The following is a 26,912-nucleotide window of genomic DNA, read 5'->3' as shown; positions in this document are numbered from 1 at the left end:
ATTTCATCACCACAAAGAGAAACCTCATACCCTTTAAACCATCAGACCCTTAACCCCTATTTTTTCCCAGCCATAGGCAACCCCAATCTACTTTTTGTCTATATAGATTTGCCTATTCCAGACATTTCATTTAAATGAGATCATATAATATGTGGTCTTAAGTGATCACCTTTCACTTAACATAATGTTTTCAAGGTTTACCAATGTTATAACATGTATTACTACTTCATTCCTTCTTAAAGTTCAATATGTATAAACCACATATTATCCATCTACCCATGTACTTTGGATTGTTTCCATCCTGGCCAATTAATTTTTGACAAAAGTACAAAACAATTCAACAGAGAAAGGATACTCAATCTCTCCAACAAACAATCCCGATACAACTACACATCTAAAGGCAAAAAAAAAAAACTACCCTTGACTAAACCTTACACCTTAAAAATTAACCCTAAATATATCATAAATCTGAAAGTAAAATAATAAACTATAAAACTTTTAGAAAAAAGGGAGAAAATCCTATATGACCTGGGGCTAAGGCAGAGTTCTCAGTCATAATACCTATTGCATGATCCATAGAACAAAACAAAAATAAACTGGATTTCATCAGAATAAAAACTTTTGCTCTGCAAAAGACACTATTAAGAGATGAAAAGACAAGCTGCAGAGAAGAAAATATGTGCAAACCATGGATCTAACAAAGGACTAACTAGGAAAAGACTTGAATAGACACTTCTTAACATGCTGCATCTATCACTCTGAGAAGCGTTCATTCTTTAAGAGATTACATACATTAAAAATGAATTTTAAATGTTCATGTTACCCAGGGGCTTTATTATGCAGCCTCTGGAGTATCTTATGAGTCATTTTCCATGTCAAGAAGCCACCAGCAAATGATTGGAAAGTAAAAGCCTTTATTAAAAAATTAAAAACTATAACCAATGAATATGGGAAGGACAGAATGCTCCTGTCTTCCACATTCCAAAAGAGAAGATACTACTCTTTTGCCTTTTCTTTTGCCTATACATATAGTCAACTCCTTAAATACTGAACTTACATTAATAGCATAAAATGATTTACTTTCCTCATATACAATCAAACTCATTCAATTAAAATAAATTTGAGATTTCAAGGGAAAGCCTAGGCCTTGGAGAACAGAGAACAAAATGGCATGAAGAAAAGTAGCTGCCATCAAGGCATCCAATATTATTGTCCTTACGACAGTGCCTCCTCTTAATTACCGCAATGCAGAAGAGCCTCTACTTCACCCTCAAGGCACATCCCCTGGTCACTGCCACATCTCGGAATTTAATACCCTGTCACAATATACAAACTGTGGGCAAAAGTTCAAGCCAGGATAAAAATTATGGTTTTGTTTCCTACTCTACGCCTCATATAATTTATAGTAGTAAACTGAATCCCAAAAGAAGTGGTACCAGAATTAGTCAAAAAGTGATCAGTCAAAATCATGATGAAGTACCACTTTATACTCAGTAGGATGGGTATTATTTTTAAAGGCCCATTAACAAGTGTTGGAGAGAACATGGAAAAACTGGAACCCTTGGGCACTACTGGTGATAATGTAAAATGGTGCAGCCACTGTGGAAAAGTGTATGGCAGTTCCTCAAAAACTTAAAACAGAATTATCATATGATACAGAAATTCCACTTCCAAAAGCATTAAAAGCAGGACTCAAACAGATATTTGTACACCCATGTTCACAGCAGCATTATTCACAAAAAAGAAGATGAAAAAAATCCAATTGTTCATCAACAGATTAATGGAGAACCAAATATAATCTAGCCAAACGATGGAATATTACTCAGCCTTTAAGAGGAATCAAATTATGACACATGCTACAACACAGATGGACCTTGAAGACATTATGCTTTGTGAAATAAGTCAGGCACAAAAGGACAGACGCTGTATGATTCCACTTATGTGAGCTACCCAGAGGAGTCAAATTTATAGAGACAGAAAGCCGAATGGTGACTGCCAGAGCCTGGGGAAAGAGGAAAACGGGGAATTAGTGTACAGAGTACATAGAGTACAGAGTTCCAGTTTGGGTGGAGAAAAATGTTCTGGAGGAATGATGGTGATGGCTACACAACGGTATGAACGTACTTTATGTCACAGAACTGTACACTTAAATATGGTGAAAATGTAAATTTTACGTTACGTATAAAACTACCTATGTGTAAAACTAAATATGTATAAAAAGCTATCTCAGGGAGAAAAGTTCCACTACAGAAGAGTTTACTCCCACGAAGAAAGTGAGACTCAGCAAAGCAACCAGACCCACCACAGTGACAAATCCAGCCGGCAGTGAGGACAGAAGTAGTAATAATTCTTGAAGGCCCATTACTTTCGCCCATATAATCCAGTGTAATGAAATGTAATGTAACTAAAAGTATGTTTCCTCAAATTTAAAAATAAACATTATATAGCTATTGCAGATTAATATAATCATGGAAACATCATTTTACAAAAACGGCATCTGCAGAATGACAATCCCTGAATCGCATCTGATCAGGCAGTCTGAAGTGGTTCTGCACATCACAGTACAGTACCAGGAGGAAAACACAGCCATGTGGACTGCCGTCACTGTGAATTCACGATTACCAACGTCAAGGGCACACTCAGCAAGCCCAGCAATCCTACAGCACTGCCTTAGTGCACTTACAAAGCATCTTACCCAGACAGATGCTTATATATCCAGTCCTCACACTGCCAACACTTCTACCCCCATCCTCAATCTATCTCCTCTTTCCTTAAAAGAACAGAATAAATTAGAAAAGAACTTCTATGACCTCCCATATCCACCCACCTACCTACACCTACCTTTCTATCAGTGCTCCTTCTAGAACCTTCTAGAACCACTTGTGCCCTGGATTCCATACACTCTCACCTATGCTTGGATGCCAGTCAGCAAATACCACCCCTTTATGTCTTCAAAACTCTCCTCAATGAAATCATTTCCATCAGCACATAAACATTGTTATATTCACCTCTTAAGGAAACAAAAACACTTCTCTTTCCCCACCACCAATGGCCCTATTTCTCTGCTCCTCTACATAAAATACTCCTTGAAAGAGCTTGCTATTTTACTCACTATTTTTATTTCTCTCTGAGTATCCCCCACCACTGCCCCAAATTGTTTCTGCAAAGTCACCACTGATTTCATGTTGCTAAACTGGACGGTCAATTCCCAGTCCTTCCATCAAGTCATCAGCAGCCTCTGGTGGAGGATCCTGCCCTCCTCCCAGAAACATGTTCTTCATTGGCTTCCTGGTTTTCCTCCTCTCTGGCTGTAAATTCCCCTGGGTACCCTCTGCTATTCCTCTTTACCTCCCTAACCTCTGGACATTGGTGTCCCCAAGGGACTTGGACCCCTTCTCCATCTACACTTGCTCCCTTAACACTCTCATCCAGTCTCATGATTTTAAATACCACCTGTATGCTAATGACTCCCAAGTTTCTATCTCTAACTCATACTTCTCCCTGAACTACAGCCTCATAAAGTCAAATGCCAACTCAACAACTCCACTCAGGTACAGAGGCATCCCACTCTCTAATACCAGTCTTTTTTTTTTGAGACAGAGTTTTGCTTATGTTGCCCAGGCTGGAATGCAGTGGTGCTATCTCGGCTCATCGCAACCTCCGCCTCCCAGATTCAAGCAATTCTCCTGCCTCAGCCTCCTGAGTACCTGGATTTACAGGCGCCCGCCGCCACACTCAACTAGTTTTTGTATTTTTAGTAGAGACAGGGTTTCACCATTTTGGTCAGGCTGCTCTTGAACTCCTGACCTTAGGTGATCCACCCACCTAGGCCTCCCAAAGTATTGCGATTACAGGCATGAGCCACCACACCCGGCCTAACGCCAGTCTTTCTGATCTCAGTTAAAAGCAACTCCAGCTATCCAACTTACCCAAAAACAGAGACACCTTTGGGTTCCCTCTTTTCCTCACAGCCCACATTTAACCAGTTGCCAAATCTTGGTGGTACCATCAAGAAACATCCAAAATCTCTATGCACTTCACTGCACCCACAGGGGGCCCTGGCAGGAGCCTAGCAGCTGCCTCTGGCTTCTGCCCTTTCCCACTCTGTAACTTACCCTCAACACTATAGCCAGAGACAGCTTTAAAGACTGACAGCAGATCTTGACGCTCCTCAGTTACAACCCCCTAATAAAAGTCAGTGCCCTTGCAATAGCCAAAAAACTCCTACACAACTCCCGTCCCGAGACTTACCTCTCAGAATTCATCTCCTACTGTTCCTATTTCACTGCACTGGTCTCCTAACTGCCCCTCAAGTGGCCAGCTCTCACATCAGGGCCTCTTCACCTGCCAACGCTTTTCCAGGAAGATCTCCCCCACTTACGTCACAGATCCCCTCCCCAACTCTTTAACTCTTAACATCTCACAGGTGAGAACATAGAATGTATGCATTACTACATGGAAAAACAATTTTGCATTAAGCTGAATAAGCACAGACCCTAAGAATAATCTATTTTATTCTAGAAACATAGCCTGGAGAGACTCACACACAGGCCCCAGAAGACAGGTGGAAAAGTGTTCATGGTGGCACTGCACATAATAGTAATAAAGTAAATATAATCAAATGTCCAACAAGAGGAGAATGCATAAATTGCGGTATTGTCATACAACCGATAATTCTATAACAGGGAAAATAATAAAGTGTAAGAAAGGACATGGATGAATCTTAGGAACATGTTCAGTGAAAAGTTATACAAGACTTCTTACACTAAGATACCATTTCTATAAAGCTCAAAAGCAAGAAAATGAAACAATATATTGTTAAACTCACATATATGGTCAACTAAGCTTCTACCAGGACTCCAAGAATACAAAGTGAGGAAAGGGCAGTATCTTCAATAACTGGTGTGGAGAAAACTGCATATCCACATGCAAAAGAATAAAACTAAACTCTTAGCTTAAACACACACAAAAATAACTCAAAATGGATTAAAGATTCAGGTGCAAGGCCACACGCAGTGGCTCACGCCTGTAATCCCAGCATTCTGGGAGGCTGCGGTGGGCAGATCACAAGATCAAGTGATCAAGACCAGCCTGACCAACATGGATGAAATCCCGTCTCAATTAAAAATACAAAAATTAGCTGGGTGTGGCGGTATGCACCTGTAATCCCAGCTACTCGGGAGGCTGAGGCAAGAGAATCACTTGAACCCAGGAGGTGGAGGTTACGGTGAACCGAGATCACACCACTACACTCCAGCCTGGCAATAGAGCAAAACTCCACCTCAAAAAAAAAAAAAAAAAGATTTAACTGTAAGACCTGAAACTGTAAAACTCCTAGAGAAAACAGGGAAGAAGCTCCTTGACACTGGTTTTGGCAATAATTTTTAGGATGTGACAGCAAAAGCAAAGGCAACAAAAGTAAAAATAAACAATACATGAAACCTGAACACTTCTGCACAGCAAAGGAAAAAAAATCAACAAAATTAAATGGCAACTTATAGAATGGGAGGGGATGGTCAAGGGGTATGAAGTTTCAATTATGCAAAACAATGAAGTTCTGAAGGTCTATCACACAGCATAATGCCTAATAGCTACAGTGTTGTATGCTTAAAATTCGATCAGAGGGCAGATCTTAGGTTAAGTGTTCTTATTACAAATAGTAATAATAACAGGAGCCAGAGGAAACTTTGGGAGGTAAAAAGATACATCTATGACCTTGATGATGGTGATGGTTTCAGGGGTGTATAGCCATCCCCAAATTCATTGAGTTGCGTACATTAAATATGTAAAGCCTTTTAACATGTCAATCATACCTTAATAAAGTAGTTTGAAAAAAATCAATATACTGTTGAGGAATATCTACATATGTGGTAAAAACTCTTTTCTAAAATGCATGGATACAATAAAAGTCACAATAGGAAGACAAAGAGTAACAGAAGGGCACTAAACAGGTAAATTTGTTTTAGGTTGCATGTGAGTACACAGGTGTTTACTTTGCACCCTAACTTACATGTAACTTACATATCACAATTCTTTTGTTTGCATCCAAAATTATGGCAATTTTTCAAGGGCACATGTGGCCCAGTTCTACACTGAAAGCAGTGAGCATAGGAATAAATAGTCAGGACATGTCCAATGAATTCAAATGTATGTTCTTAAGGAGTTAAAAGTCTTATTTAAAAAATTACGGTATTTTCATAGCATTTGATTCTGCTACTATCATTATAGAAAATCAGGGTATTTCATAAGCATATATTAAAATATAACCATATCAATTTTATTCTCAAGATTAACCTAATACTAATGCTTCTCTAGAATTTTTAAATAGGAAATTTCTAAAACTGCAAATGAGACAGGTCAGAAAGGATTGGGAGGTTCACCCGTCACTACTCTCATCTCTGATGTCTATGAGTTTTCAGCTGCTGTTTTACATACCTTAGTTTAAGGAGAGAAGGAGCTCAATGCTTCTATCTATTATCACTAACTTTATGAGGTATTTTCTACTTAAAAGGTACTCAGAGATTAACATATGTAAAAACAAGTAATTATAAAATTACCACCATTCTTGTGCTCTAGCAGACTGGAAATCATAAATGGATCCTGCTAAAACACATACAAAATAGTGATCATTTTAAATGATCTAGAAATCAATAAGCACGCATAAACTTTTTTCAAAAGCAAATGAAATCACATTACAGTAACCAATGCATGCAAACCACTAGAATGTCAACTCCCGAGAGCAGATGGTTGCTCCTTCACCACTGTATCCCTAGCACCACTGGGAGACACACAGTAACTATTTATTGAATGTTCTTTTTATTTTAAAAAGCCAGAAATTTCCTTTTACTCTAAATACCAATGATATATCAAGCAAGATACCAAGAGAAACAACTTATCCTTACCATCTTGGGCACAGGGACCTTTCAACTTGCAGGTATGCAACAGCTTCAACAGCAACTGGAGGCATCTGTCAGTCTTCAGCAAGGGCATGTAGGCATTAGTTCCAAACTTCATAAGCACATCCAGAAGAGGATCTAAGAATATCCGCAATACATTCTCTGTTCTCTGCTTTCCACTAGACATTAAAAGACATGCCAAAATCAACCATTTCAAAAGCATAAGCAAATTATTTCCCACCTATAATTTGTGAAACTGGTTGGTTAATGGATCCAATCAGACAAAGTTACTCTCATGAAAGACCCAGACAACCAGCACCATGGAGGACTCATCTTCTGGTCCATGCTTTCCCCTGAGGGTAGCGATTCAATAAAGAAAGCACAGGGAAGAACGGCTGTCCTCAATGCCAGGTGACAGTAGGAAGGAAATCCTATACCCAATTTATTTGTAAATTAAATTGCTGAGACCCGGCTTCCATAATACAAAAATATAAAATCAAAACAAACATAAGTTAGTCAAGGAAATACAACATGTTTTTAAAAATAAAAAAATAAAAAACCAAAGCATTTATTTAGAACTGTTATAACCAATTTTTTTTTTTGAGACGGGGTCTCACTCTGTTGCCCAGGTTGGAGTGCTGTGGTGTGATCACAGCTCACTGCATCCTCAACCTCCCAGACTCAAGCAATCTTCCCACATCAGCCTCCCGAGTAGCTGGGACCACAGGTGTGAGCCACTATGCTCAATATTTTTTTAAATTTTTATAGAGACGTGGTCTCACTTATTTTCCCAGGCTAGATAACCAACTTTGGTACTAAATCTTCGTCTGGAAAAGAGATTTGATGTAAATCAAATTAACTATATGTCATGCAAATATCCTACCCGATCTACTTACTGAAGCTGCTTATTGCAAAACTATAATCTAGTGAAAACCGATCTGCTTACAGTCTCACAAAATATAAATATTATCTTTATTACCATTTTTTAAAATCATGTATTTTACAAAGGAGTCAAATCCAATAAATCTCTTGACCTAAACTTATAATGGAATCTTATAACCTATTTCTAATACTCTGATATAAAACCAGTGATTATTATATATAGGTTTTTAATCTTCTCTAATTTAACATTAATTTTTTTTTTCAGATGGAATCTCACTCTGTGGTCCAGGATGGAGTGCAATGGCACAATCTCGGCTCACTGCAACCTCTGCCTCCCGGCTCAAGTGATCCTCCCGCCTTAACCTCCCTAGCACTTGGGACTACAGGCACTTGCCACCATGTCCAGATAATTTTTGTATTTTTAGTAGAGACAGAATTTTGCCATGTTGGCCAGGCTGGTCTAGCACTCCTGACCTCAGGTGATCTGCCCGCACTGGCCTCCCAAAGTGCTGGGATCACAGGCGTGAGCCACCGTACCCAGCCACCTAATTAACATTAAGTTGTTAAGTTTAACATTTAATTTACCAATCTAAAAGCACTAATATGCCCTTATTCCTATTTGTTTTTAACTTTAAACATTTCTTTGGTATACCGTTAATGTTCTAGTACCCTATCTTAATACCTGTGATCAACTCACTTCAATCATTCAAAAATCTGAATACACATCATAATTCTGATCGGAATTTTTTTTTTAAATAGGCTTTCTTTTCAATTATAGAAACAATTACCTATATTGAGTCTTCATTCCTTCCACATCCACAGCCAGCAAGACCATCAGAGAAACAAGCTTGGCTTCAAACCAATCAGGCATAGAGCAGTTTTCTCCCACTTAAAACACAATAGTTAAGGTTTACAAAGCATTAACAAAAGTCTTCAAGGATAATGCTTAAAAACAAAACCACTAAATGATTATGCTTTATTAATATTAAATTATGAGAGAAATACAGCTGAGAGGAAATACAGTAGAACACTCTACAGCATGGCTCATTATTATACACATATATTTCAACATGAACAAAAAACAAATTTGTGTGCCTGCTACATGCCATGCAATTACCTGGGTGCTACAGACACAGTGGTTCCTGTGCTCATGGAATTTAAAGTTACAGGAGAAAAGCATTAATCAAAGAATAAATAAAGCCATATAAAATTGCAATTGTAGTGAGGGCTATAAAGAAGTACATGGTGCTAGTGGAGTGTACACTAGGAAGACATGCCCTCATCTGGAGAGTAAGAGAAAGTTTCCCTGAGAAATTACAACTGGGCTGAGTATGACAACTCAAGAGGAAAGATGAAGGGACACAAGAACTTTCTAAACAGAAGGAAGAGTGTATCAAAGGTCTTCTGGCAGGAGAAGGCATGCTACATTCCAGAAAATAGAAGGATGCTCATGTGTACACTAAGTGACAGGGAGTAGCAAAAAATGAAGTGGCATAAACAGCAGAAGAGAGACCAGGATATGTAGGCCATGCAGAGGACCTTTCTCTCTGCCCTAACGGCAAAAGGAAGCCACTGAAGGTTAAAGGGAATATATACAAAGTGGAGGAAAAATATCTAAGATCAAAATTTGTATTTTGAAAATATTTATCTAGGTACCATGTGGAAAAGAGACTGTAGAAGAAGCAAGAGTAGACGAAAGGTAATCCCTTACGAGGCAATTCTAGTATTTTAGCTGAGAGAGTGTTCCCTAAAATGTGACCAGAAATGAGATTAAATGAATAAAGACGCAAAGGCTATGGTCTCTCAGACCTCTATCTGACCCCCATTTTATATCTGTTTTAATAGGGACTAACACATATTTACTTCAAATAATCTTCCAATGTAACAGCATAGGACATTTACTAGACAGACAGACCAAAAAAGACTAAAAACACAAAAGAGAAATGTTCCAAGAATAAACTCATGCATTTTGGAAGAATAATTATCTGATCATTTAAGAGCTATTCCATGGTTAGATTAATGAAATCAGGAGATGAAAATGACTTTGTGTGAGACAAAGCTAGGAAATTTAAGAAATGTTAAATTTGAAGATGCAATTTTCCTAAATTAACACTAATGACTTTAATGAAGTGGAAGCATTAAGAATATAAAAAGAATCCTAATTAATGAATCTGTTAAGAGTGCTTCTCTAGGCCAGGCACAGTGGCTCACACCTGTATTCTCAGCACTTTGGGAGGACGAGATGGGCAGATCACAAGGTCAGGAGTTCGAGACCAGTCTGGCCAATATGATGAAACCCCGTCTCTATTAAAAATACCAAAAAATTAGCCAGGCGTGGTGGCACGTGCCTCTAATCCCAGCTACTCAGAAGGCTGGGGCAGGAGAATGGCTTGAACCCAGGAGGTGAAGGTTGCAGTAAGCAGAGATCGTGCCACTGCACTCCAGCCTGGGTGACAGAGCAAGACTCCGTTTCAAAAAACAAAGGGTGCTTCTCTAATGTGGTCTTTTATATTTCCTCAAAGAAGGGAACTTTGTAAAACTGATGTTGCAAAGTATCTGCTGAAAAGAAAACTAATAAAACTATCCTTTTAAACACAGTTTTTGTTTAAAATTGTTTTCCATAATCAGTACATACTAAACATAGTGCTTTAAAAACAAAAAAGATGAACACTTATTTCCACTGCACATATTTCTACTTCAGTGGCTCCAAAACCATATCTGCAGTATCTAGTTCACAAGGACCCAGTAATTTGTGTCCACTTTTTACTCTGGCAACTTACTAGCTTCCTTAAACATAAAATAATTTAAAATCTCAAGTCTCAGAACAAATAAAGTATTAATACAGGTTAGGAGACAGTGTCTTTACTTTTTTTCCACTTTCAACAAGTTTGGCATCAATAAATCATCACATATTTCATAAAGCCTAACTCTCAGTCTCAAAAAATAGTTAAAAGTTCTTCGAAAATATTTTGGTTTACGGCCGGGCGTGGTGGCTCAAGCCTGTAATCCCAGCACTTTGGGAGGCCGAGGTGGGTGGATTACGAGGTCAAGAGATCGAGACCATCCTGGTCAACATGGTGAAACCCCGTCTCTACTAAAAATACAAAAAATTAGCTGGGCATGGTGGCACGTGCCTGTAATCCCAGCTACTCAGGAGGCTGAGGCAGGAGAATTGCCTGAACCCAGGAGGCGGAGGTTGTGGTGAGCCGAGATCGCACCATTGCACTCCAGCCTGGGTAACATGAGTGAAACTCCGTCTCAAAAAAAAAAAAAAAAAAAAAAAAAAAGAAAATATTTTGGTTTTATCAATCCATAAAAATGATTGCAGACTTACTTTCCCAAGCAGATGACTTGACATACTCTTGAACGAGGTTCTTCACATAAGCATTTAAAGATGTCTTCTGAAGTCCAATGGAGCTACACAGTGGGGGTGGCTTAAAATAGCTTTCATTAACATGTAGCCAGTCACACAGCTGGAAAAGAAAACAGTTATTACTTTGTTTTAAAAATCTAACTGAACAAAGGGTTTCTAATTTCCTCAAGCCAATTTTCTTTCCTTCATGATAAACTGAATTTAAATAACTGAATACAAAGTAATAAACCATTTACTATGATAATTGAGTTCGAAAGACAGTAAAAACACAAAAACTATGTGTATATATATATGTATGTATATATATGTATGACATGTATATACATGTATGTGTGTTCTCTAATCTCCTTTAAAGAATGTATAAACTTCATTAATAGGCAAGAATTTCTAATGTACCTTATACAAAATGTACATTTTAATGAGGTATTCTAAAGATCTCTATAAAAAATAACATATTATATAAAACAAATTACAGCCTTCAACTAAAACTTCTTCCAGCTTTACATGCTAAAACAAGAAGTTTTATCTTTGAGAGAATGTAGAATTTGAAATGTAAGTTATAATTAAAGTTCCTACCCTCCTCTCACAAGTTTATTTTCTATCATATGTGCATGTTAAAATACTGTATATTAATTTAAAAGAGAAACACTGCCCAAGGCCTTCTCCATTACATCTCTCAGAAAATTTGCAAACGAAAGTCACACGATTTCACAACTCATCTTTGATTATGTGTAATGGTGAAATTTTTGTTTTAAAATCTAAATATGTTCTCAATTTCCTTCTTATAATATCTGTCTTAGCAAATTCAATAACTGAGTTTAAATATAAAGAAAATAATTATGATGAAGTGAGTCCTTCTAAAAAGTAAGCATTTTTGAAAATATTTTTTGTATCCATTAAGGTTATTCAAAGTTAACTATAAGGAGGCAAAGGAAGAATATATCATTTGACCAAAGACAAAACTGATGATGGATGACTGAATTAATGAATTGGTCAAGACCAACACTACAAGGTACAATGAATGAGCAGTTCAATAATGCTAAAAGAAGTTGTTCTGTGCAGGTCTTTATCAAGTCAGATGATCTTAAGATATTACCTGTCTAACAGTGAGGTCGGCCAGTATTTATCTTTTAACAGTATACACTTTTCTCTGTATTCCTCTAAAACTGGCCAGACTAAGTTTCCTAATTATTGCTATAAAATACGTGAGGCTTTTCCAATCTTTTATTTCCACAGGCATGATTCTGTTGCACCAACATTGTTTTTGACAACCAAACTCTAATTCGTATTTGATTTTTTCTATGAAATCTGTCACAAAATTCAGAATATTTCCCCTTCAAAGGGTTTTCATGTCAAGACTTATGGTTTAAAGTGACATCTAAATGGCAGTCTCTGGATAGGCAGGCTCCCTTGATTCCCCATTAAAATACAAGTCTCAAAAATCTCTTTGGACACATAAAGAGAATGAGGACAAGCCATAGACTGAGAGAAAATATTTGCAAAACACATATCTGATAAAGGACTGGTATCCAAAGTATTCAAAGAACTTTTAAAACCTCATCATGAGAAAATAAACAACTTAATTTTAAAATGTGCAAATGATCTGGACACCTTACCAAAGAAGACATACAGATGGTAAACAGCATACACAAAATGCTTAGTGTCATATATTTTCAGGAAACTGGGAATTGAAACAATAAGACACCACTATATAGCTACTGGAGTGGCTAAAATCCAGAACGCTGACAACCCTAAGAAGAGAATGTGGGGCAGTAAGACCTCTCATTCTTTGTGCAAAATAGTACAGTTCGAAAGACAGCTTGACAATTTCTCATAAAACTCAGCATACTCTTAGCACTCTATCTGGCAATTGTGCTCCTTGGTATTTATCCGAATGAAGTGAAAAGTTATGTCCACACAAAAACCTGCACACAGATGTTTACAGTAGTTTTATTCCCAACTGCCAAAACTTGGAACCACCAAGATGTCCTTCAGTAGGGGAATGGATAAATAAACTGTGGTACATCCAGATAAGGAAGTCTTAGCACTAAAAAAAAATGAGCTATCAAGCCATGAAAACACATGAAGGAAACTTAAGTGCATATTACTAAGTGCAGGCACCAATCTGAAAAGGCCATGATGTCCTATATGATTCCAACTATATGACATTCTGGAAGAGACAAAACTATGGAGAGAGTAAAAAGATCAGCTGCCAAGGTTTGGGGGAATGGAGAGATGAACAGGCAGAGCACAGAGAATTCTGGGGGACAGTGAGGCTATTCTGTATGACACTGTAATGGCATTATACATCTGTCAACGCCCAGTGAACCCGAATGTAAACTATGACCTTTAGTTAATAATAATAAATATGGGGGTTATCAATTATAACAAATGTAGCACACTAATGCAAAATGTTAACAATAGGGAAAACTGTATGTAGGGATAGGAAGAGCACTATGGGAGTATGTGAGAACTCTGTGCTTTTTTTGCATGACTTTTTTAAATATTATCATTTTATTTTTAAAATATATTGAGACAGGGTCTCCCTATGTTACCGAGGCTGGTCTCAAACTCCTGAGCTCAAGCAATCTGCTTGCCTAGGCCTCCTAAAGTGCTGGGATTACAGGTATGAGCCACCATGCCTGGCCAGAACTTTCTGTACTTTCTATTTAATTTTTCTGAAAACCTAACACTTTCAAAAAATAAAGTCTATTAATTAAAAAATTATTTAGGATGAGCTACATGAAAACGGCATTTCTACAGGTTTAAAATGACTGAATATCAATGATTTTACATGCTTTAACGTAATATAATAACTAAATTAGGTAATAATGAGAACACTGTGTAACAAAAGTTACAGGATACAGTCAAATCTACACTAAAATATATACACATATATGTAAGTGCCTTCAAACAAAAAAAGAATTGAAATCTGGATTCAGCTATAAATCACCAACTATACAGTTTCTGAGGGTAGCCAACATGTTTCTCTCACTGAGCACTGTATTCCCAACAGTCAGCACAGGGCGTGGCCTGTGGGAGATGTGCAATACACAGTTCTGAACAAATGACTCCAAGACATCAGGAGACAGGCAAAACAAATGAAAGGAGAGTAAAAGAAGAAAAGAGATGAAAACAGACACTGATGTATTACAGAACTGAAAATCGAGGGGAACAGATAAAGAACTCTAAGAGCTGGCTCCTTACAAACAAACAAACAATAAAACAGGCCAATGCCTTACTCCTTAAACCAGGGTGAAAAGCCATTAGTAACGGTAGATATTTACATTTAATATGGGCTAAAGGTAGCCTAAAGCATTTTTACATGAATTTTCTCTTTCAAACCTCACAACTCACACCATACACCAAAATAAACTCCAGCTGGATTAAAGTCCACAATTTTAAACCTACGCCTATTAGCGGCAGTGAATAGGCCTTATTTGAATAACTGAACAAACAAAACTGAACATCTGAACAAACAAAAATAAATAAATTTTTAAACATTGTTAGTTTTTTTTTTCGGTGTGGTAAGGGCTTATTTTTTAAGCTCTTTAAACTCCTTATCATTTAGCAGTACATACTCAAATATTTATAGATGAAAAATAAGATTTGATAGGATTTTATTCTAAATAACTGGGAGAGGAAGGGAGAGTAGGATGCCCAAGTCAAAGAAGACCACCCATGAGCAGCAATGGTAGATGGTGGGTAATGGGCATGTGAGAATTCATCATACTCTTCTAAGAATATTTAAATTTTTCATAACTAAAAAGCTACCAGGAAAAAAGTAAACAAAATCAAAAATCAAAATGAAACTGAAAAGATGCCCGAACTTACAAATTTTAAGAGAATGATAAATTAAAATTACACTGGAATGCCTTTCCCAACCACCAGATTGGCAAAAATTCCTGCTTCACAATAGGCACCATCATACTGTGAGATTTCTGCAACCCTATGGTAGGCCCCAAAGATACTGAGGTCCTAATCCCGAAACCTGTGACTGTTACCTTGTGCAGCAAAAGGAGCTCTGCAGATTAAGTGTTCTGAGATGGGGACATTATGCTGGATTATTTGAGGGGGCCCAAGGTAATCCTAAGTGTCCTTATAAAAGGAAGACAGAGGCAGATTTGACATAGAAACAGAAGAGAAGAATACGATGTGAAGATGAAGCAGAGATCTTGAGATGCTAGGCTGCTGGCTTTGAAGATGGAGAAAGGCCATGAGCCATGAAATACAAGCAATGCAGCTCCAGAAGATGAGGAAATGGACTCGCCCCTACAAGGGAGCAGGGGCAGGTCAGAATCTTAATGGCAGCCCAGTGAAATGGATTCCAGTCTTCTGGCCTCCAGAATTGTAAGGGAATAAATGTATGTTATTTTAAGCCATCAAGCTGGTGGTAATTTATTACAGCAGCCATAGGAAACTATAGAGGGAAACTGGAAAATCCCCAGAAAAATTACACAGGCACCCAACCTCTGACCAGAGATCCCAATTCTTGGACTTCATTCTGCAGATGTTCCTGCAGAATATTTATTTATTGTGGCACTGTCTGTAAAAGCCACAAGACTGGACAACTCAACAGTTCAGCAACAGGGAAGTTGAATAAACAATGGTACCACCACCAGATGGAATACTATGCAAGCATACAAAAAAAGAACAAAAAGGGTCTTTGCCTACTGACATAAAGAAATCCCTAAGAATACATATTTTAACTAAAACCTGCAAGGTAGTAAGCAGAATCGCTATCAAAAACACCTTTGTTTAGGAATGGGGTGGGGTAGGATAAGGATCAAGGCAGGATTGAAGAGCAAAACAGAAATAAAGACACTTCTGACCAATGGTTTTAATCTTCAAATCAAAGCTAATTTTTTAAAAAAAGAACTAAGAAAAATTATTTACAATAGGTATAACAACTTGTCAATACCCTTAATATAAAAAAGGTACTTACAAATCAAGGAAAAAAACAAAACACTAAAATCCCAAAACAAAATGGGAAAAGGACAAGACTAGACAATTCACAAAAGAAATACTACAAAGACATGAAAAAAAGTTTTAAAAAACCAGCGATCAGAGAAATGCAAACAGTCACCAAATGCTGTATTATCTACCTAAGTGGCAAATAATTTAGCATGCTGATACATTTGGTATTGTATCACTGTAGATAAAGTGGATGTCCACTGTCATACTTTGAAACCTCTCTCAATCTATATCAAGAACTTCAAAAATATTGAAATAGAGCAAATTCAATTTTATGAATTGATCCTAAAGAAACAGGTATAAATAAAAACACATGGGAATAAGTTCCTCCTAATGTTATAATTTATTTATTATTATTTTTGAGACAGAGTCTCACTCTGTCATCCAAGCTGGAGTGCAGTGGCATAATCTCAGCTCATTGCAACCTCCACCTCCTGGAGTTCATGCTGTTCTCCTGCCTCAGCCTCCAAATAGGTGGGACTATAGGCACATACCACCACATCCAGATAATTTTTGTATTTTTGGTAGAGACGGGGTTTCACCATGCTGGCCAGGCTGGTCGTGAACTCCTGGCCTCAAGTGATCCGCTGCCTCAGCCTCTCAAAGTGCTGGGATTACAGGCATGAGTCACTGCACCCAGCCCCATGTTATTTGTAAAAGCAAAAGCTTTGAAACAAAGTCCAAGAAAAGGAACTGATTCAGTAAATTTAAAAAGATTTAATCAACTGAAGTTTTACTACCCCATCTCGAAAAATGACTTAGCAACATGCTAAATGCTCATGTGTATGTGAACAAAAGATGAAATTTAAAACAGTATAATCTATATTTAGAAAGTTCAAATGTATTATCATTTTAAATATACATATACTTATCCATAATGAGAAAGCAACTAAGAGAATACATATATTATATTCACAGGGAAAAAGAATTAAAAACTAAACCAAAAAATACACATTTAGTTTGTTGGTAGGCATTACAGGTGATTTTTATTTTCTTTATATGGTTCCATATTTTTCAAATTCCACATAATCAGATGCATTGTCATCAAGAAACTAAAACAAAATTGTGGCTGGGGCAGTGGCTCACGCCTGTAATCCTAGCACTTTGGGAGGCTGAGGCAGGTGGATCACCTGAGGTCAGGAATTAGAAACCAGCCTGACCAACATGGTGAAACCCTGTCTCTACTAAAAATACTAAAGAATTAACTGGGTGTGGTGATGCGTGCCTGTAATCCCAGCTACTAGGGAGGCTGAGGCAGGAGAATCACTTGAACCCGGGAGGCGGAGGTTGCAGTCAGCCGAGATCACGCCATTGCACTTGAGTGAAACTCCGTTGAAAAAAAAAATTTTTTAAACAAAATTTCATTTTTTAAAGGCCCCAATTTGCCCCTTCTTCATTTCTTCTGCCATTAACTTACTTCCTGAGCCCTCATTATTTTATGCCTGAATTATACTCCAAGCTGATTTCTCTTATTTCTCTCTACATATACACATAGAATTGCCTTCTAAAAGAAATAATCCCAAGTTTTGCTGATCACTTAGGTATTGGAGAAATGTTGAAAACATATACATGGTTCCTGTTTTTCAAAAAATATATAACCTAGAGGGGACAAACATAGAACTCAATCACGTACATAATGAATAAACACTAAAGTCAGTTGTATGAACTACATCCCATGGTTTACAAAAAGAGGGAGGAGGCTGGCTCCGAAGAGTCCTAAGAAAAAGGGTGGCATAGTAAAAGACCTGGAGGCCAGGGATGCAACATCAACAAGACATCATCACAAGGGAAGAAGCTTCACATGAGGAGGGTCTGAGCTAGAGCCACCGTGGGGCATGGAGAAGGGGAAAGATGTTTATGAGACAGGAGGGTTTCATGATGAACTGGATGCAAAAATCAGGACAAACTGAGAATTACCAAAGTGTGAGGACTGGACAACTGGGTGGAGGAAGGGGCCATTCGCTGACAGAAAACAGAGAAAGAGGAGTTTGTGTCACTTACTGTGTTTGAGTCTAACACTGTCATTACTCCTAGGGCATCTCATCCAGAGTTGAGATCTGCCCACTAGCAACATCTTTCTTCTAAATAGGTCTATCTCTACTGCAAACATCTTCTGCTCTCCCACCTCTCCATAAGCATCTTAGCAGCATTAGTTAAGTTCACTCAAAGCAAATATACAATATTTCAAAGTCTCTGTTGACAGATAACAAATAAGTCTTTATATTTTATATAAATGGCTAGTAAGAAATTCATTAAGAAAACCACTTTTTACAGTTTTCAAGACCTTATTAAATTATCTTCAATCTCACCTCTGTCCACAATGAAGTTCCTCGTCCTAAGGATTCCTCTTGTCTCAAAGACATGAGAAAAGTTGAGACATCAGAAAGTGACACTTTCTCCTGGGCAGGGCAGGAGAGATTTTAAAAATTATATTAAAATGTTTAATTGAATAAAACCAATATGGAAGCAACCAAGTATACTATTTAAAGTAGGTTATCATTAGCTAAATCAAAAGAAAGCTATATTTGAAAAAGAAAATTTTATTCAACTTTTAACATAAAGATACCATGTTAAATTAAAATTGAGGTTACTATCTTAAATGTGGTCACGATCTTAAAAACATAAAACATTCTATAAGAAGAAATTACTTTCAATCAAAATGTGAGGCTGGACTCGGTGACTCACACCTGTAATCCCAGCACTTTGGGAGGCCAAACTCCTGAGGTCAGGAGTTTGAGACCAGCCTGGCCAACATGGTGAAACTCTGTCTCTACTAAAAATACAAAAATTAGCCGGTTGTGGGGGTGCATGCCTGTAATCCCAGCTACTCAGGAGGCTGAGGCAGGAGAATCACTTGAACCTGGAAGGAGGAGGTTGCGGTGAGTTGAGATCACGCCACTGCATTCTAGCCTGGGAGACGAGAGTGAAACTGTCTCAAAAAAAAAAATGTGATTCTTTTTGATGCCATAAAAATGACCCTCTGACTAAGAAAACCACCTGGATCTTCATTCCCTTAAGATTATGTACCTTGACTTAAGATACCTTACTCTGTGTAGGTCAGGCAATGGCAAAAACCACTCACAGCCTCCTTTGTAAATAGTTTTGTTGGAACATAGTCAATGCCTGCTTACCTAGTTCAGAAGTTGCAACACAGATCATAAAGCCAGCTGCAAAGCTTAAAAAATGTCTGCTACCTGGCACTGCACACAAAGAGTTTTCTGACCCCTACAGGAAACAATACTTATTGATGCTTTGTAAAAAGCACAGAATAAGCATGGTATACATTCCTTGAATGTTGATACAGGGGAATATGAGGGGAAAAGTACAGAAGGAACAGGGCATAAGCTCCAAGAGTCCTCTCCCAGTGGGCCACCCAGGACACGCTTAGCTCCCACAGCAACAAGCTGTGACAACACAGTGAAAACCTCCATGAAGCTCACTAGAGACTCATGGAGATTTTCACCAGGGAAGCTCACTAGAGACTCAGTGCCTCAGGCTTTTACTGGGATGTGGTCACTTAGGCACTCTTTGCCTCATACATACTGAAATTCCAGACTCCCAGAAGGAAAGCAGGTGTTCCACATAAACCACATTGAACAAACACTTTAGATACAATAAGCACTCTTAGCAGTTAGGTTAGTGTAAATGCTCCCAAAATCCAAGGTCCCAGTGCCAGCCAAGGGCCAACCTTACAAGCAGGCCTTTCTGATGGTAGTACCATAGGTCTGTTATGTTAACTCATTTCTGCATACCCACTCACTTAGAAAGACTTGTAAATGAAAGCAAAAGATAAACTTACCACATCCAGCAAATTCATAGCTGTCTGAAGAAGGTAGCATTGGGCTGCCCCTCTCAGGAGAATTTGATGTGTGATCATAGTGCAATGAATAACATCCCTGACAGCAAAACACAAAAAAATGCAGTTCCATATTCCCAAAGGCAATTCTGATCATTTGTGATTATCGAAAAGTTGATTTATAACATCTACAATTTCTAATGCAGAAAGTCAGCAGAATTTCAAAGCTATTATTCCCCACTATGGCCTCCACTAGAGCTCAATTTTAATATGAAACAATTCTCTTTTAAAAATAAGACTATAAATGAAGATGCTTTTAAAGAAGTTCGTATTTATCGAAATACTTCTTTTTTTATCTCCTCAAATTCCTTTTTACTGACATTTTTAAAATACTTTCTAACAAATGCTATTGTTTGGCATTTTATCTTTAGTTTTCTACTTACGAATGTATTTTAAAAAAAACTTACTGGCCTATTTGAAGAGGTCAAAATTCAACAGCATATAGTTCAGTACACACTTAAACTAGTAATTTGTGAAACAAAATAAGTTCAACTATATGAATAAATTTTTTAAAGCTTGTTTTTTCTTATGTAAAATTAAGAGCTCAAACACCCCAATGTCAATATTAACTATAACCATTTACTGTAGATTAAAGCAGATGAAAAATATACATATTGATGGAGAGTCATAGCAAATAACCATACAAGTACATATACAGAGTAAATTACCTGAGAGCAAGAAGCCCATCTATACCCAGGGCCTTGTATCTTGGGACATTTGCCAAAGCCTTAGATAGAAACAAAATGGGAACAGCACACCAATGTCTACTCGTCATCTTCCGAATAAACTTCAATAAGAAGCTACCTGAAAGAAAACATTGTAAATTATCATTGTTGCCAATAAGCACAGGAAAAGAAGCTCAACACCATTAGGTATTAGACAAATACAAGTTAAAATTACAATGAGGCTCCACTTCCCAAACATGGCTATAATCTAAAGGACAGACAATAATCAGCATTGGGGAGGATGCAGAGAACCCAGATCCCTCACACAATGCTGGTGGGAATGTAAAATGGTGCAGCCACTGTGGAAAACAGTGTGGCAGTTCCTCCAAAACTTAAACAGAATTACCATATGATCTGGCAATTCTACTTCCAGGGATGTATCCACAAGAATTAAAAATGTGTTCATATAGAAACTTGTGTATGAATATTCATAACAGCATTACTCATAACAGTTCAAAGTGAAAAATCCAAATGTCTACCAACGAATGAATAAACAAAATGTGAAATATCTATACAGTGAAATATTCAACCACAAAAAGGAATGAAATGCTGATACATGCCACAACGTGGATAAACCTTGAAAACACTATGCTAACTAAAAGAAGCCAGACACAAAAAGCCACGTATTTTATGATTCCATTTCCATGAAATGTTGTGAATATGCAAATCTACAGAGACAAAGTGGATTAGTAGCTACCAGGAGCAAAGGGTAGAGGAGAATGAGAAGTGACTATTAACAGGCCTGGGGTTTCCTTCTGAGGGTGATAAAAATATTCTGGAATTACAGTGGTAATGGTTGTACAACTTTGTGAATATACTAACCACCACTGAATCAAATGGTTTAAAATGGTGAATTATATCTCAATAAGGCTCTTGCAAAATGGTTAATTTTATTTCATTTTTATTTAGTAAGATTTCTACTCTACTGTAGAGATTTTGATACCCATGAAGCTATTTTTTTTTTTTAAGATAATTTTTTTTTTTTTTTTTGAGACAGTCTCATTCTGTTGCCCAGGCTAGAGTGCACTGGCCCAATCTAGGCTCAGTGCAACCTCCGCCTCCTGGGTTCAAGAGATTCTCCTGCCTCAGCCTTCCAAGTAGCTGGGATTACAGGCATGTGCCACCACGCCTGGCTAATTTTTGTATTTTTAGTAGAGACAAGGTTTCTCCATGTTGGCTGGCTGGTCTCAAACTCCTGACCTCAGGTGATCTTCCTACCTCGGCCTCCCAAAGTGTCAGGATTACAGGGGTGACCCACTGCACCCAGCCGGTAAAAGATAAATTTTTTATAATAGAAGCCATTCTTCTACTTGAGATGTTAAGGAAAAACAGGATAGGAAGTATTGATGGTTATTGGCCTCTAGTATCTACAAGCAGTAACATCTTTCCCACAGGCTGTTTCTTGACTACCTTGGATCTAATCCTGATTACTTACATTTCTATTTTCAGATACAAAGGGATAGTGCTTCATTCTGTCCTCTCTGCTAGTTAAGGACTCTCAGCTCATGCAGTTAGTGAAAATGCCTGTTTTCTCAAATAGTTGTAGAATGACTTTTAAGAAATCCTCAGAAGCTCCTTAAAGGATGTCTATTTTTTATCTTTCGAAATACCTAGCACAAAAGATATTCAGAATACACAGAAGATACTCACTGGAAATTGGTGACTGAAAAATGACTACATAACTGTGAATGAACGTTTTAGTTACTCTCTCTTTTTGAACTCCTGGCCTCAATTGTTCTCCCTTCCATATGCGCCAATTAAATTCAGTAAATTCCATCTTTTCCCTATAACCTCACTCATGACACTAGGAAGATGACAATGGCCAAGCTTCCATTTTACATTGATTCAACACATTTACCAAGCATCTGGAATATGCCTGGCCCTGAACCTCAAACACCTGGCTCTCAAATTCTAGGAAGCCCTGGCTGACATCATTTCACTCGTGTGCTACTGACATGCGAGGCAGCAACGTGGCTGACAATTTCATCCCTATATGGCTGCAGCCCAGAAGTTTAACTAAGCTTCTGAAAACTACCAAGCTAAAGAATGGCTCTAATAGTTCTCTTCCCCAGTAACTCATTTTTTTAAAGAAGTATTCAAAACAATCAATTTTCTATAAAGTCATGATATACGGACCATATTGTTCCTTTTTTCTGATGTATGAATAGATATTGCCATTGGTCATCTTGTCACTTTTATTTGCAGACTAAATACAAAAGAAAAAATACGTATTTCATACCTAGGCTCACTTTATAAATCACAAAGGTGGGAGTGAAACAAGGATTCACAAAGCAGAGTGGGTCCTGCTACTGCTGAGCAAACAATCACACTGCTTTTGTCCTTTGCCTTCCAACCTACCTCATTAGAATGAAGAATACATCTCCAACCTGAAGATCGGGGATGGTTCTAGGACAAGGTCTTACATAAAATAAGTAATTTTTTTTTGAGACAGAGTCCTGCTCTACCACCCAGGCTGGAGTGCAGTGGCACAATCTTGGCTCACTGCAACCACTGCCTCCTGGGTTCAAATGATTCTCCTGTCTTGGCCTCCCGAGTAGCTGGAACTACAGGTGTACACCACCATGCCCAGATAATTTTTATATTTTTAGTAGAGATGGGGTTTTGCCATGTTGGCCAGGCTGGTCTTGAACTCCTGACCTCAGGTGATCCACCTGCCCTGGCCTCCCAAAGTGCTGGGATTACAGGCGTGAGCCACTGCCTCTGGCTTATTTTTTCTATCTTTCTAAGTCAGTATCTATAAAGGGACAACTCGCCACAGTGGGTATTCTGTTTACAACTTTTTCCTAAAACCAGGTTCCCTCTTTCTTGTATATATTTTACTAATTCTTGAAACTGAATAGTGGACAATTACAAAAGATGGCTAAATTGCAACACACCTCCTAAAATGACCTCCACGCTACTCATGCCAATGCTGATCAGATGTTATACACAATGACTAAAGTGTGTACTCAAAAAAGATATTGTGTAATTCTGAGAGAATATGCATATCCTGGAAAAGGAAAGCTTTTGAAAATATTTATTATAATAGTTGATGGTGCTTATAACCAATCTTGCTAAAAACAAACAAACAAAAAAACTATAAGTTAATGCATTTAAAAAAAAAAAAAAAAAACCTATACTGAAACATACTCTTTATTTCTTCTGGAAGAAGAGAAATATAAGCGACTAAAAACTTCTGTAATTTCAATCCCAATGGAGAACAGCTTCCTATTGGCTGGCCTGAGGACCTACAAACAGAGAGGGAGGGGAAACAAATAGTTAACATTTATTTACAAGTGATTACACTGAAACTAGCCTACATGGACCATGGCCCAAAAGTCCTTCAACAGTAAAACAATCAGACAACCTTATTTTTCTGAACCTGCATTTTACTTTTCAGCAAAATTTGGAAAATCTTTCTGATTATAGAAACATCACGACCTTGTAGAAAAATGGACGTGAGTTAATAACCTACTACTATACTAAGGATCTCCTTTTTGTGATACTTTCTCTTCCACATATATGAATCTTGCTAAATAATATCATAAAAAATAAGAGCCTGAAATGACAATTTAAAATTACATTTAATTGTTCTCAACATATAATCCAATGACTCTAAATCTTTAGGCCTAAAATAAAAGAAGTAACATTCATAGCAAAGACATATATTAGTAATAAGTTACTTTTGCAAGAGCATTTAATTGTTAATATCTACTAAAGTTACATTTTTTCTGCTATATGCTTCTTCCAGGAACATTATCTGCTAATTGAACAAATTAAAGTGCAAGAAAACTGAAGACATTTCATGATAAATGTGTTTGTTGACACTTAGAAAACACCAAGATCTTTTCATTGGTTTTACTGCTCTCCAGCTGTCTAATTGCTTCAGAAAATGATTCGATAGTAATGAGTTATTTGAAAACCAAAAATAATTGGCAAATCAAATGTTGCTATGCTCTTCAATATTATTAAATTGGACTAAATATTAATACAACTTGGCATAGACTAATTAAAAATGTTTCAAGAAATTGGCTGAGGGGGATGTATTTCTGTTTAGAGACATACCAACAGCAAGACTCACAACTATAAATTTAGTTAATAGTAGAAAGACAACATAATTTCAAGAGCGGGGGAATTTTGGAAGATGGAATTCAAGAGTCATAAATGCTGCTCAAAAAAATGAGGCTGAGGTACAGTCCTGACAAACTTCTCACTGTCAACCTTTTCAAAACATAACTGTGGCCTGTAAGTAGAGACAGGATGAGTAACAGCAGCCACTGTCAGATATGGAAAGGTCAGAATAAACCCTGCAGTACTGAACTGAAATTGGATGTCCTGGGGTGAATTCATGGCTGCTAATAGGGATGGATGGATGGGTGGATGGATGGATGGATGGATGGACGGACAGACAGGCATTGAAACAGATACAGATGGGTAAGTCTTGTCAGCAGACAGAGCTAAGAAAGATACACACACAAGGAGAGGCAATGATCAAGTAAATGCAGTGAAACATTAACATTTGGGAAACATGGATGAAAGAGAAGAGAGAATTCTTTGTATTATTCTCAAGACTTGCCTATAAGTCTAAAACGAAGTCAAAAGAAAAAGGAAAATAAGTTTAAAGTGTTGGTTAGCTGAAGTCATTGCAGCTTCCAAGAGTGCAGAAAGCAGGAATAGGGAGAAGAAAGTGAGGTGTAAAAGACATGGTTTCTAACAGCCCAAGAATGGAGGAGCTCAAGGCAGCAAAAAGGAAGCAAAAAAAAAAGGAAAGGAGAAACGCTTGATGCAAATCAGAATGCAAGAATAACAAATACAGAAAGGACCACATGATGAAAAAAACTTGACTGTCTATTCAGCAACATACTGTATATATGAAATGCATCAAACAATCTGGTCATGTCTCCTGACATGAAATTCATGTATCAAATACAACATAACAATGTCTCTTTACCTGCTATACAGAGAGCTCTCCGAAAGTGCATCCATTAGTGGTCCAATAATAAACTAAAAAAAAAAAAAGACACATAATTGATACTAAGTTGTAAATGCAATTTTGAAATCAGCTTCCTTGAAGGCACTTCCTATGCAGGCTTACAGAACACCTGCTAAAAGCAAAGCTGATCTCTTACGCTGCAGGCTAAATTTAGTGATGGTCCTGGAGGGGAAGCTTAATCCTACCAGAAAAACAAAGTAACTACAGAATTTTCCCACCTGATTAAAACTTATGCCATAATAAGGAGAGAGTTAATGTGTTGGGTCAAGAAGGAAGAAAGGAAGCCAAAGAAGTAACATATGCTAGAAAATAAAGGTAATGATAAGAAAACCAAAAAGATACTCTAGAGAAAACGTAAGACCCTATGCCTAGAGGGTAAATAAATTATACTCAAAAATTAATATTAGATACTGGTCAGAAAAGCAAGCTTACATGAAGTAAGCTTACAGAAAGAACAGAATGCAGAAACATGATGCATATCAATATATCACAGCATAATTAAGACAATTAGAAAAAATGGACTTAGGCTGGGCACAGTGGCAAACACTATACTCCCAGCACTCTGGGAAGCCAAGGCAGGCGGATCCCTTGAGGGCAGGAGTTTGAGACCAGCCTAGACAACATGGCAAAACTCTGTCTCTACTAAAATTACAAAAATGAGCCAGGCATGATGGCACACACCTGTAGTCCCAGCTACCTGAGACGCTGAGGCATGAGAATTCCTTCAATCTGGGAGGCGGAGGTTGCAGTGAGCCGAGATCATGCCACTGCACTTCTGCACTCCAGCCTGGGCAGCAGAGTGAGACTCTGTCTTAGAAAAAAATAAAAATCATATCACTATCTGAGAAATAAATACAATCATCTTTAAAAAAAAAAAAAAAAGAAGAAGAAGAAGAAGCCAGGCATAGTGGATCACGCCTGTAATCCCAGCACTTTGGGAGGCCGAGGCAGGTGGATCACTTGAGGTCAGGAGTTCGAGACCAGTCTAGCCAATACGGTGGAAACCCGTCTCCACTAAAAATACAAAAATTAGCCGGTGTGGTGGTGGCGCCCACCTGCAATCCCAGCTACTCGGGAGGCTGAGGCAGGAGAATCACTTGAACCTGGGAGGCAGAGGTTGCCGTGAGCTGAGATCACGCCACTGCACTCCAACCTGGGCAACAGCACTAGTCTCCATCTCAAAAAAAAAAAAAAAAAAAAAAAAAAAAAAAAA

At 37.7% G+C, this 26,912-nt stretch overlaps 1 protein-coding gene across 4 annotated transcripts in view; it reads right to left on the bottom strand.

Annotated features, from left to right (window-relative positions):
* The window catches only part of TARBP1 (TAR (HIV-1) RNA binding protein 1), a 78,002-nt gene that overhangs the window by 42,721 nt on the left and 8,369 nt on the right, over positions 1–26,912 (bottom strand). For all 4 annotated transcript variants that reach the window (XR_004257950.1, XR_004257951.1, XM_032242314.1 and 1 more), the window contains exons 5-12: positions 25,658–25,710; positions 23,857–23,954; positions 20,650–20,785; positions 19,925–20,021; positions 18,435–18,524; positions 11,113–11,251; positions 8,567–8,666; positions 6,903–7,075 (exon numbers count right to left, since the gene is read on the bottom strand). Coding sequence is in view for 2 of the 4 variants with exons in the window: in XM_032242314.1 (XP_032098205.1) it covers positions 6,903–7,075; positions 8,567–8,666; positions 11,113–11,251; positions 18,435–18,524; positions 19,925–20,021; positions 20,650–20,785; positions 23,857–23,954; positions 25,658–25,710 (886 nt within the window). In the remaining 2 variants the exon portion in view is untranslated. The remainder of the gene's footprint in view (positions 1–6,902; positions 7,076–8,566; positions 8,667–11,112; positions 11,252–18,434; positions 18,525–19,924; positions 20,022–20,649; positions 20,786–23,856; positions 23,955–25,657; positions 25,711–26,912) is intronic.

This window comes from Sapajus apella, unplaced genomic scaffold (assembly GCF_009761245.1).
Source record: "Sapajus apella isolate SASKATOON/1434 unplaced genomic scaffold, GSC_monkey_1.0 scaffold49, whole genome shotgun sequence".
Classification (NCBI taxonomy): domain Eukaryota; kingdom Metazoa; phylum Chordata; class Mammalia; order Primates; family Cebidae; genus Sapajus; species Sapajus apella.
The sequence above is the reverse complement of the archived record's forward strand: the minus strand, read 5'-3'. Positions and strand labels throughout refer to the sequence as shown.